The sequence below is a fragment of the Coloeus monedula genome (genome assembly GCF_965178545.1).
Source record: "Coloeus monedula genome assembly, chromosome: 5".
In the NCBI taxonomy this organism is placed as follows: Eukaryota; Metazoa; Chordata; class Aves; order Passeriformes; family Corvidae; genus Coloeus; species Coloeus monedula.
Genome location: NC_138785.1, coordinates 1,029,271 through 1,042,039, shown reverse-complemented (window position 1 = coordinate 1,042,039; position 12,769 = coordinate 1,029,271). Strand labels below are relative to the sequence as shown.

General features: G+C 49.5%; 1 protein-coding gene across 1 annotated transcript; it reads right to left on the bottom strand.

Moving 5' to 3' along the window:
• Positions 1-470: 470 nt before the first annotated feature.
• STBD1 (starch binding domain 1) lies at positions 471-2,138 on the bottom strand. The gene is made up of 2 exons (XM_082281462.1): positions 1,863-2,138; positions 471-1,746 (listed from the first exon to the last, which is right to left on the bottom strand). The coding sequence occupies exons 1-2, from the start codon at positions 2,098-2,100 to the stop codon at positions 935-937; spliced, it is 1,050 nt and encodes a 349-aa protein (XP_082137588.1). The 5' UTR covers positions 2,101-2,138; the 3' UTR covers positions 471-934.
• Between the last annotated feature and the right edge of the window lie 10,631 nt (positions 2,139-12,769).

Below are 12,769 nucleotides of genomic sequence, written 5' to 3'. Positions count from 1 at the left end.
ACTAGAAGGCCACAACTTAAAATAAATTCAAACTGAAGAGCCTGGTCTAAAAAAATAATTACAAGTTTAAGCTAAGTATTTGCTAACATACTCTGGTATTTTTCCTCAGTAGACAGAATATGCTTCCTGACTCTGTTCCAGCCAGAACCCAATTCCCTGGCCATTACAGCAGTCCAGGCTTTTTTTAAAGCCTGCTCCCACCCTGACAAAGTAATTCATTAAGCCAGGACAGTCCTTTCTGACCTTTGCTCTCCCCTCAGCAGGAGAGGAGCTGTCTGCCAAGCCTTTCATTTGAGCCAAGGTGATTGCTGGACAGTATGGGGTAGCAAAGGAACTATTTTGGGGTTCAACCTTTTGTTACTCCCAAGAGTGAGGGCCACTTCTCAGCAGTTCCTTAGCACTAAGATTTCAGGTCAAGTGGCTCACTTGGATCAAAGTTACCAAAATGAGTGAGGTCACTGGTCAACTGGTAATGAACTGTCAATCTGAAAACATTTATTGTTTACTTAATACATTACATAAATTACAACACTTAAGTTCCTGTTACAGTGTTGGTAGCCACACCTCCCAGTACGCTTCCCAAGCCCAAGCAGTCGCTACCAAGATGCATCCCATAGCCCCGCTCAAAGTAACACCAACTCAAGTCCAGGGTCCAGATCCACCTGGACAGGCAGGTGCTTGGAATGCTGCTCATGCCTTCTTAGCCTACCTTGTGTCTCTTTAGCACGCACTTGAAGTTGATTTTTCAGGTTGCCAAAAGATTTCCTAAAGGGGGAGGGCAGAGATCTGCTGCTCATGTGATTTGATATGGGATTTCCAGAGCTCTGCACTTGAGAGGGTCTCCTAGAGAAGAAGGGGAGCCCAGCTAAGGTTTAGGGGCTCGATGATTCACCTAGGCAGGTCTGCCATTAGATCAGCAGCTTCCACCTTCCTGTTAATGGTATCCCCACCACTGATGAACAATTTGATCTTCGTGTTCAGTCACTAGGGTCCTGTTAGTGCACTCTTCCCAGCGTCTGACCTTCCCATTCTCCACCAAGATAAATTTCCACTCTACTCGGGTGTCCACGGGCAGACTGATGGATTCGGACCAGAAGCCATCCTTGTCGCACTTGAGGGGGACGTAGCTGTGCCACTGGCCCAGACACTCGTGGTCCCCCGTGACACCGATGAGCTGCCCGTCGGAGTGGGTGATGTAGTGCACACGGAAAGCCACGTGGATGTTCTGGAACATGGGGGGCACGGCTGCAACTCTCTTGGCTTTCGAGTCCCCATCACAGCAGTCTCCTTGTTCCCATTCTTTGCTGTCTGAGTCTTCCATGCTGCCTTTCTTGCCATCCTCCCCTTCAACTAGATGCTCAGAAACAACTTCCCACTCTTCATGGTCCAAGTCCCTACTCTCAGCTGGCTGACACGGCTGCTCCTCACTTTTGTCCTTACAGTCGCCGTCAGAGGCTCCTGCCAAGTTCATCACACACCATCCGTCACTCGCCTGTCCCACCTGGGCTACCAGTTCGCCTGCCTGGCTGCCGGCCATACCAGCTGGATGCTCCCCCGAGTCCATGACACTTTGCTTCGGGATCAGCTGCTCCAGCTCCACAGGTTCGCCCGGAAGTGCACCGCTCGGGACATGGTTAAGCTCTTTCCTTGGAACAGCCGCCAGATCCTCTCCTGGCTTCGGAAGGCCGGCCGGGGCAGCAGCCGCCACCTCCCGCCGCACCGGCTCCCCGGCCGCCGCAGCATCCTCTGCAAGAGACATTTAGGGAGAACGGCAACGGGTTAAGCTGAGCGCCGGCAAACCCCAGTTCCCGCAGGCTCGGGCAGCCCGAGACACCCCGAGCACGGCCTCCCCATCCCGGTACCTGTGGCCGCCGCGCTCCCCCGCCGGGGCCCCTGTCTGCCGGCCGCCGCCTCCTCGCCGCCCGCCTCGCCGCGCCCGTCGCTGCCGCCGTACCAGAGCCAGGCGACGACGGCGGCCAGCAGCCCCACGAGCAGCGCCGGCCACAGCCCCGCGCCCAGCCAGCCCCAGCCGCGGGGCTCGGCGGGCAGCGCGGCGGCGCCGGGCGGCCGCAGCACGGGCGGGCCGCGGTCACGGGCCATGGCCGGGCGCTGCAGCAGCGGGACCCCGCCGGAGCCGCCCCCCGGCGCCGCTTTAAGCCGGGCTCCGGATCGGGGGAGGAGCCGCCCCGGGCCGGGCGGGGCTGGGCTGAGCCGCGCCGTGGAGGCGGTGGAAGGAAGGGCAGGTCAGAAAAAGCTCCCAAAGTCAGGGTGGAGAAAGTTTCGAGTCTTCACGCATGCACACACCTTTTCTGCCTTCTCTCAGAATTGTTAGGGTTGCGAGGGACTTCTGGAGATCATCTAGTCCGAGCCCTCTGCCAAGGCAGGGTCACCCAGGGCAGGTTTAATTCTAGCAGTGCTGGTGGGCTTAGATGCTTCAGCAGGGGTGTGCTGACAGGGATGGATTTGCTGGTATTTTTAATGCTTGTGCTGGTGAAAATCCTGCCCTGCTCTAGTATCTTTGAGAAATGAGATGAATTCACTACTGATTTTCTAACCTCTTCATCATACTCTAATGACTACAGCTGGATTCTTTAACATGGCCCTGCTTTCCTGGCTTCTATCTTATGCTCAGGAAGCTTTTTGGACTACCAGGACTTCAGAGTCCATTAGTGCAGAGGATATTTGATGTTTATTTAAATTTACCTTTCTTTTAGTACTCTTGAAGTGATGATGTCAGACCTTACTTCAAAACTGAGAGGTTATACAGATAAATCTTACTAGAAACCTGAGAAATTTAGTAAATGCCCATTGGGGCTTTGTATTTTGAATTGGCAGTTCTGGAGTGACAAACTGTGAAAATGTTTATAACACCAAAGATTAACACCAGGGAAGGAGTGAGGGGAGGCGGTTCCACTCGGTTCTGATTGCTGCCTGTTTTTAATCCATTCTCTTTATCTGACCAAAGGTGTGCTCATGACTGGATCTCTAAAGCCCACTGATGAGATTTTGCCCACTATCTCATTAGAAAAGAGAATGGCTAAGTGGATGTCCCAATAAGTCTATTTCCAGTGTGTGAACTTCTTAATCTTTCCGTGTCATAGCAGCTCTCCCTCAGCTTACCGGGACAGTAAATGTCAATCGAATTTATAGAAGCACAAGTGTGCAGCCTCCATGGGGCAGCTCCCTGGCTGACGTGGAGGAGGGCGGCAGTGCAGAGACACAGAATTCATGATCTAAATATCTTCCCTTTCTTTGCTTACCACAGTAGCTGAGGAACCATCTCCTCCAGCAAAGTGCTGAGCTGGTGCTTAAGTCAAAATATCTATTTTGGTACTTGGCTGTCTGGCATGTGTCCTGGCATGAGCTAAACGTGCACTGCTCACATCTCCTGCTCAGTGACACAGGGGAAGGAAAGACCTGAGCAGGCAGGATGTGCCTGGGCACTTTCTCAGTGGCTGAGGGCTTGGGTGCACTCTCTTTTAGCTCTGTCGGTGCTTCAAGGTGCAGCTCAGCCTTGCTGCTTAAAACAGACCCTTGGCTGTAATGAGCTGTGCTAGCTACTGAAACTTTGCAGAGTAGGTGGTATTTTTGCAGTTTACTTACATTCCTTTTTTCCTTCAAAACAGAGCCGGTTCCCTGCTCTGTGCCTGTGCACCACCTTGCTGAGCTGGGATTGCCAGTTAGGGCACCTACACACTGCTGTTCTTTAAGTACTATGTGCACACTGCAATTTAAACTCCCCAGTCACTCCCTGGAGCAGAGCAGACACAACCCATTAATTATTGTAGCATTACACTAAAAGGGCAGCCTTCTGCCTGCCCTCAGCACAGATGGAGGGGTAGTGTTTGGAGCTGCTAACCCCACATTTCTTTCCTTAAGCACATTTGATAAAACAGCTTAGGAAGGAAGAGACATCAAGCAAACACAGCCTAGCAGAGACTATTGCAGGAATCCTTAAGGAAGACTTTATTTTGAAGATACAGAAATGCACAGCATGAAAGGCAGGGTACTGCTTTAATGAGTAGAGCAAAGGTCTCCCCTGCTTCTATTCATCTCCATGCTCATTCAGGCCTCTTCTGGTGCCAGACTTTTTCATCCAGTACCTGCAGTAGAAACTAAAGCAAAGCACCCCAATTGCTTTGAGTGCTCAGGGTGATTGTTGTTACCACAAATCTATTTGGATCATTAGAAAAAGAGGAAGTCACAAAGTTTGTGACAAAGACACAAGCTTGCTGCACAGCCAGGCAGGGAAAGACAGCTCAGTAAGCCACTTTCCCAGATGAGTCCTGCACAGTCCCCAGAGGACCTTTCCCTTTCAGAGGCAGCGTGGATTTGTGTGGATGTAGGGAGTGGTACTCGTGCCTGTAACAGTGATTGCCTCTGCAGGCAGCAGCCGAGTTGTTTGCTTTGCAACTCCTCTTAGGATGCCTAGAATTTATTTGCTATCTCCTGTTTTTTTGAAACAAGGGTCTGGGTGAATACTAAGGTGAAACTCCCGAATTGGTGATCGCTTACCAGGTGTTAGAAGCACAGATGGTGCACAGGGGGGAACTGAGAAGGGTCACTGAGGGCTGAGCTTCCTGTTCTGAAGCAAATGCACGGACCATTGTGGACAGTAACATCCCTTTGGAGGCTTTGGTTCCTTCTCCTCTAGGAATTCTTGAAGTGCTCACATCCTGTAGAACTTGGAGACCTCTGTCTCCTAAGAGGATTTCCAAAGCAGATAAACAGAAATGCTCCAAACCGTAACTGAGATTTTTTTTTTAAAGCTTTCATCGGAACCAAGCAAGGTGTCTTTACAATAAAGGGACAAGGAAACAAATTCTTCAAGTCTCAGGGACACAATTCTGTTTCTAATTAATTCAGGACTTCAGTTTGTTCTCGCAGTCATTCCTGATGTGGCGTTAGTTTGGAGAGCAGTGTTCTGTGAGCGAGGCTCCATTGCGCCATTGTTTGCTCAGCAAGTGGGAGAGCACTGGAAAAGTGAGAGCGTATTTGGAAAAGCCACACGTGACTTTGCTGAATTCCCAGCTGGCTGGCCCAAGATCAGGAGCCTCAAGCCTGATGCCTTTGCACACTGCAGAACCAAAACTAAAACAGGAGGGCAGATATTTACTCTCCCAGCTCTGTGGCCAAGGCAGCAGCCAGAGCTGTTGTTGGGAAGCTCTGGCCCATGGGCAGAGTATCTCAGAGGAACTCTGTTATTCCTTCAGCTGTGCCATCTAGTGTGGTGACGGGGAATCTCCAGTGAGAAGTGCCGTGCTCGGTGCAACCCGTGTGCTCCTGTCCTGCTGTGCTGGCTCTGACAGAGGCAGCTGGGGTTGTATTTAGGGAGCTCCTGTGAGCCTGGCCACTGTCTCATCCCCGGGAGAGAATGCTTTTAAAGCCTTGTGTGTGTACGGTGCTTCCTGCAGTTCTGCGACAGAACAAAATGGAAACGTGAGTAAGTAAGAAATACAAATCCGGGAGCCCTGTTACTCCCTGTGGGTGTGCTGTGGGGGCAGCTGGAAGTGCCACAGGCAGCTCTATTGCTGGAACAGATGCCAAGTGCTGGTGCTGCAGCAATGTGCTTTGGGAGTTACCCCTTGCAGCTACTGCACGGTATAACCATGTTCAGCACCACTGATCCTTTCAGTGTGAAGAATTCCTATTCTAGTTTAACTGGAAATAGTCAGGTGTTAAAAGGAGATGGGAAATGGAACAATGTCACATCCCCTTTTCCTGTCTTAACCCTAACCCACAGAGCTTTGGCTAAAGTAGCTTCCCTAGGAGCCAGGTTAAAATCTAAAATTCAGGACTCCGATGCCCTGGAGATTTTCCAGGTATTTGTTTGACACTTTCTGTGTTGGATCCCCACCCAAGCACGTAGAAAAATGGGAAGGGCGAAGCATTCATGCACTTTGGAGGAAACCGTGACCCTGACTGGCATTCTGCCCCGTCCCTCTCCCATATTATTTGGAGTATCTCAGCTGTGAACACTGGACACTCTTGTGCAACAATGCAAAGCAGTCAGCAGGTGGCACCGGAGGAGTATGGCTGGCAGGAAAAGCACTTCCTCCCAAACAGAGAGATGCTTACTCTCAGTTGCTGTTAACTTCTTGAAGAGTGGTTGGTTAGTAATGAGGACACCCCAGATCCAGACCTGCTTTCCATTATCAGCCGTTAAAATTTGGAAGGCAGCTAAAAGGGATCTCAGGAGTCCACTTGAGGCCTGGTGTCATTCTTCTTTAAGAACAGTGACCCAGCCTGGACAGAGATGTCACCTCCCAAGGTCTTACCCAGGCTGAGAAGCCCAGAGCGCACAGGTTTTCCATGTATTTTTAAGGACACAGGTTGTGATTCTGAGTTTGCTCTGCTGTTTTTCCATATTAGAATGCATTTCATCCTTGCTTAGCTGACTCAAAACATCTAAGAGGTCTGATGCCATTCTTTCCCACCTACCCATAGTCATCTGACTTGGACTTCCTTCTTGGGTTTGAGGTAGAGCTTACTGCTTGCCCTGCCACTCTCTTACTGCATTTCCTGTGCTTTCTCTGGACTTCTGTACTGTGACAGTAGTGTCAATGACAACTTTCCCTATATCCCTTTTCCTCCTAGATTTGTTTCCCATGAGCCATTATTTGCCAGCTTTTTCAGTTTATTAGTCACTCTGTGCAAGTCACACTTTCTATTTTGTTGTTCTTCATTCTCCATTTCCCCAGCTGGTACAGCTGCATTCCAGGTGCCCTTTCATGGTTGGTGCCCGTTGCTTTTTACCTCCTCCCAGGCATAAACCAATGTATAACATACTTGGCTAAATTGTCTCAAGCTCATCTCAGACTTCACTGAAGTTGTGGTACTCAGCAGCTCTTAGAAATTGAACCATAAATGAGATTTTCCAGCAAAATCCTGCTGACAGCCTCTCTTGGTTGTCTCACATCCTGGAGACATCATGCTTTGACTTCCATGTGGATTCTTTACATTGTCAGGCTCATAGGAAAATGCACAATAAAAGACAGGTGAAGTGTGGTATAATTTCATACTCAGGCCAAACCTTTTTAGAAATTCTGAATATGTGTGTTGATGCCCCCATATTGTAGATGCTGCTTTCCTAAAAGCTGCAAGAAAATGGTATTGTTTTATAAATCACATGATTTAATTCCAAGGGGGGTGGGGGGGAGGGTTGTGTTGTTTTCTGTGTTGCCTGGCTGTTTACCATGTGGGGACCCTTGGAAAGGATTCTCCCAAATGGTCAGTAAGCTGTGATGGTACTGCTTATCTTCATGACCTCAAGTTTGATTACAGGTCTGGCATCACAGAGTTGCAGGGAGGTGCCTTCACTGGTGGTGCATGTTTTTCCTTCCTGAAATAAAAAGCCAGGGATATAAAATAAGGCAGCAGCAGGAATCTCAGGAATCTTTCGTGTGCCTTGAAGGGCAGTTTTGCTGCCATCAAATCTGTGCGTCCTGTTCTGACTGTTCCTGCAAGTTCCTGTTTCCCGGGTTAAGTGTGTGAGGGGGGATGTCACTAGTCACTTAGTCATGTGCTGCTTGGGTCTGATGACAGGAGAAAGCAGAAAGTCCTTTCCCACACAGTCTTGTCAGAGGGCAGGGCGAGCCCTGAGCCAGCACCCGATGCAGTGGCTCCGTCCTGAGGCCCCAGTCACATGCTAGAACCACGGCGGGGGCACTTTTTTGCTTCCCCAAAGTGTTCCCCTTGGTGCCACGGGACACTGCTGACCTACACAAGGTATTGTAGACTGTGCTGAAGCCTACTGGTTCCCATGCTAGGGCCCAGCTCTGCCTTTGGCCTATATTTAAGATATTAAATACTGAGAATTAAGGCTGGCAGGCACCCAAGTACAACATGGCACTGGGGCTGGAGCCTGGGATCTGGCAAGGAATGGGGACAGAGGAGCTGGCTTCTGGAAGAAGCATGGACCTAGAAATAGCCAAAGGGTGCTGGGTCGCTTGGCTTTGTTGTCAGGCACCGTTTTCCTTCCCTTTCCCCCTCAGTGTTTTTTCCTCCGTGCCTCTTCTGTGCTGAGCAGACGATACAAACAGTTGAAGGCAGCGTTGCTGTCAGCAGCTGCGAGCAGTTGTCCTGGAGAGAGCCTGGCGTCCTGCCCATCCAGACAGTCCCGGGATCTTGTTTACTGCGCTGGGATAAAACCCTGCCACGCACCGGTGCCGGCACATCGTGGGGCCAAAGCTTTGCCTTCAGCAGGAATTTGGAGCCACGAAGTGTTGCAGAGCCTGGCTCTGCACCGCCCTCGGGGGCTGGGAGATACAGGGAAAACAGATCCTAAGGTAGGAGATTCCGTAGCCCTCCTACCAGGATCAGACCCCTAGGATACTCTTCGTTCCTTTAACCGTTTGCACATCATTTCCCTCATCCTTCTACTGACCTGGTTACTTGAGACCACCACCTCTGGCACACTTCCAGGGAAGCTGGCGGGTGGCCTGCCCTCAGGCAGTGCTGCCCCACCCAGGATGGGAGCTGAGGGCTGTCCCACACACAGCCTCGTTGTCTGAGCTGGCACAGGAGCTGTTTGTATCCAGGCTGACATACAAAGCATTTGTTTTCCAGTGGCTGCCATTGGCCAGCCAGGGCTAAGGATGATTCATTCTGGGCCTGCCAAGTGTGCATTTAAGTGCAGTGGACACTGGCAATCAGGGAGAGACTTCCAGCACGAGCCTTTTTGGTCTTTCCTCATTTGTGGCAGCGAGTTTGGTGCACTTTAAGGATGGACACCCCAGGTTTTGTGCATGGGAGGGCTCCAGAGAGTTCGACTGTGCTGCTCTGGAGCCACTGGTGCTGCCTGCTAGAAGATACTTACACTGCAGAATTTTAATTAGAGTTAGTTGATTGCCTGAGTAAATCATAATGTGATGTAGGCTGGAAAGATCATCTAATTGCAGCCTTCAATCCCTATGTTTACTTCAGGAATGGGGGAAGATTTCAGGCTGTGATATAAGACAGCCTCAGAACAAAGCAGACACTGATTGTAGGTTTGCAGCCTCTCCCAACTGCAGTCAGTGGAGACTGTGAAAATCCCTGTCTCTATCTCTCTGTGCAAGACCTCCACTTTTCCTCAGTGAGATTTGTTGAGAGGTGTGTGCATCTAAGCTTTAATGCAGCAGCAGACATTCTAAGGGGCAGAGTCTGCTCTTGAACTCATTCAGATCAGAAAGCAGTTGAGAATGGGCTACAAAAAGATCAAAATGAGACTCCTCGAGAGTCTCTCCTATGGAGCATCCCTCACCTTTGTATGTCAGAGTGGCATTTATGTGGGACAGCACTCTCAGGTGAGGGAAACATATGCCATTGGTTTGCTCATTTTAAATGTGCTCTCCCTAGTGCAGTTCACTTAAAACGAGGTATAGGTTGAAACTCAGTCAAAGCCCCAAATGAAGCAAATAAATGGAACAGGTCTCTTTGTCCCTTCCCTTCAGGAAGGTCTGGGTCAGGGGCTGGAGTATTCATCCACTGCTCTGGGATTTGGGCCCTGAAGTCCCACTGACAGCTGTAGACTGTAATCCTCCCCTTTTTAGGAGGCATCCACACCATACTATAGGAAAAAAAGTGCATGATCACCATGGATTCTGTTTGAATGAAGAGGTTGTTCATAATGTCTGTCATGTCCAGGGTTAGCAGGAGACGTTTTCAAGGCTGGAGGGTGAAGTCTCTGCTCTGCAGTGTCAGATATTGATAGGGAAGTATGTGACTGATGAAACACCTGACCTGCATGACTAACCTGACTCTTATCCACATGTGTCAGAAACCTGCCCGCTCCCTATAGGTCTGCCTAGAGTAAAATCAGAGATACATTTCTGTGGTGATTCAGGCTTTGTTGTCTCCTTGTTTGTAAGGCAAGAGTGAACAAAATCCTGGTCTGGTTTTGCATTTCTCCAGACTTTTCTTTGCCAGGTTCTCCTTTGCTCTACTGCTGGGAACAGCATGGGGTCATATCAGCTGTGCTTTTGGTTCTCCTCCCTGGCTGCTTCCACACTTGCGCTTACCCCTTGGCGTGCAGAGGGTGCTCCCAGTAGTTCAGGGCTGTTTGCAGTGCTCAGCAGCAGCAGAACAAGTAAACCTGGTTCATCCTGGAGCTGCCTCAAGGGCTGTATAGAAAACTGAAGGCTTGGAAAACTGTCAGTCTCTGTGGGCAATGCTCAAGAGGATCAGATCAAGGACTTGAAAAGACAGCGTTCTTCCTCTTGCAATCTGCATTGCAGAAGCTAAAACCTGAGTTAAAGCAGTAAAACTGACAGGAGGAGCTTCACTGATGAGATGGGCTTGGCACTGCAAGCCACGCCCTCAGCAAACCTGTGTAAGTTACCCAGACGGTGCCACTTGCCAGAGCTTCCCGTGCGTCTCCGTGCATGCCCTGCAGCTTGCTTGCCCTCCTTTCCCAGCAAGGTCTCTGTTTTACAGCCACTGGTGACATTCTCCCTCCCCAGAATGTATTTCCTGGTTCAGCAGGGAGGGCTGTAGCACTGCTCTGGGCCAGTGCTGGAAAGGAGGTGTTTTGAATGAGGGGTTCAGGTTTGTGTGAGGGGAGAAATCCTGGTGAAAAGGACAGTGAGGAAAAGGTGGCCTGGAGCGACGCTCAGTCCCATGCAGGTAGCACAGCTTGGCACTCCTGAGTCATGAGGCTCTTGCTGCACAGGCAGATGAGTCAGGGGAGCAGCAAACCCCACCAAAAGCAGCTGATGGGTGTGAGTGGCTGCACTTGCTAATTTTGGTATAGCTCAATTTACAAGGAATATGGTTGTGTGTGTGATTCTAAAATGTTCCACATGGCCTCTATCGCAATTGCGACATGCATGTGTGTGTGAGTGGCTTACAATCCACAAGGACTGCGGTTATTTAGCTGGGGAGTGTCGAAAACATGAGTCAGGCCCAAATTTCAGAAGGAAAACATTTTTGCTGCTAATCTCATAACAGTTAAAAGTATTTGATTTCCTCAGAATCAAAATTAAATGCTATTGTAGGCAAATGTCCCATCTCCTGAGATGTCACTGTCCCAAATCTGGAAGTCAAGCAGTGTTCTAACCCAAGAGCAAAGGCTGCTCTTACAAAAGCACCAACTTTACTCCCAGCCCTCTCCAAGGTCGCTGATGGACCCAGTAGTTGCAGCATAGCTCTGCCCTACGGTGAACTGCTTTCCTGTCAGCAGTTAATTTGCCTCTGTAGGAAGAATAAATTAAAGCTTGAGACAGTGCAATGTGATCACTACCCACTTATAAACCTTTCAGAAATGTCTGAACTCTCAGCTCAAATCAGGATCTTATAATGAGGTTATGATTTTATTAATTAAGCATAGAGTGCTAGAAACCCACAGTGTGTGTGCATTGTCTGGTGACAAGGATGTGTGGGAGCTGTGCAGGGAAAGCAGGAGGGCAAAGCCTCTGGAAACCTTTTCCTTGTGTGTTACTGATGCACTTGGGTGTTCCCCAGGAGCTGCTCCTCCAAGGCTGGGAGTGTTCTCTGCATGTAAGGCTTGTGCTGCTGTACTTCTTGGCCCTTGCTGTGGAGCTGCAGCCAGCACAGGCTCTTTGTCAGGACACTGGGGATGGGAAGGACCTGCAGTGTGGCTGGTGTCGAGGCAGACATAACAGCCACACTAGTCATAATCCATGGTTGAGAAAGGTAGAAAGATTTTGTGTTTTCTCTACTGCTATTCTTATACCTCTTCACAGTGGCTGTGGCCTAATTTAAGATTGGCTGCTTAGCAAACAGTGCCAAGGCTGTCTAACAAACAGTGACCATTCAGGCAGTAAACAACCAGCTATACAAGCAAAGGTATCCTTGCTGCATGTTATCCACAAGCTCTTCCTTGTACACTCTCAATGTCCCATAACAAGAACATACTCCCCTCGTATCCAGAACATTTTCTCTCATTAATTATCTTCTTGTCCTTCTCTGTGGGTTTTACTACAGCTGCAGAATTTCACTGTAATATCCTCACGGGTAAATTCTGACTGGTTTCAGGTCTGACTCTGTGAGATTGTCAGTCCAGCTGTCAGTCTCCTCACTGCAGGTTCCCTGTAATGTGTTTAACATTGTGTGGATGAGCTGGGCAGCCAGGTACCACAGATCCATAGAGGGAAGCAGACTGCAAACATGATGCAGCAGCAGGAGACGAGTGACAAGCCTACCCAAATTGTAGATAAGACAGAAACTGGTGGAGTGTCTATTAAGTACAGCACTTTTCTAGTTACAGCTGCATTTTCAGTGTTGAGATGAAACTACACTTGGTCCTGGAGAGGCTGTTAGATGTCTGTGTCTGCCCCGAGGTCACAGCTCCTGAAGGACACAGTGCAAGGCCTGGATCCAGTCAGACGTGGTGTGAACAGGTCTGTCAGCAGTGGCAGATGACTAAGTAAGGGCAATCGTGATTCCTATCTTGGGTGTCAAAGTCCAGAGATCCATGAAGTGCTATGGATGCACACAGAGACAAGGAACAATACCCCACCCTCCTGTGTGCTGTTCCAGCCCTCTGTTGTGGGCAGCATTCAACATTCACTGAAGAAATGTCTGATAGTTACTAAACCACAGGAGTAGGATGAAGGATTTCTGGGATCTGTTCTGATTTGGCTGATACTGTGCTGTGTGATTTCCTAATTCCTTCCCTGACAAGCTTTTCCTGCCTTACATAGACCCCAAGGAGCCAAGCACCTGGTGTTGTACAAACTGAAGGAGCCATATCACAGCCTCAGTAAGTCTGGCTTTTTATATTAATTAGAGATATTCCCAGTGCACGGGACAGGACAATTTCACCATG

What these genes read in the sequence shown, in the direction of transcription:
- STBD1 (XM_082281462.1), bottom strand. Translation starts at nt 2,100, where the DNA reads ATGGCCCGTGACCGCGGCCCGCCCGTGCTGCGGCCGCCCGGCGCCGCC. An exon ending in GGGGAGCGCGGCGGCCACAG is followed by an intron (nt 1,747 to 1,862) that starts GTACCGGGATGG and finishes TGTCTCTTGCAG; the next exon opens with AGGATGCTGCGGCGGCCGGG.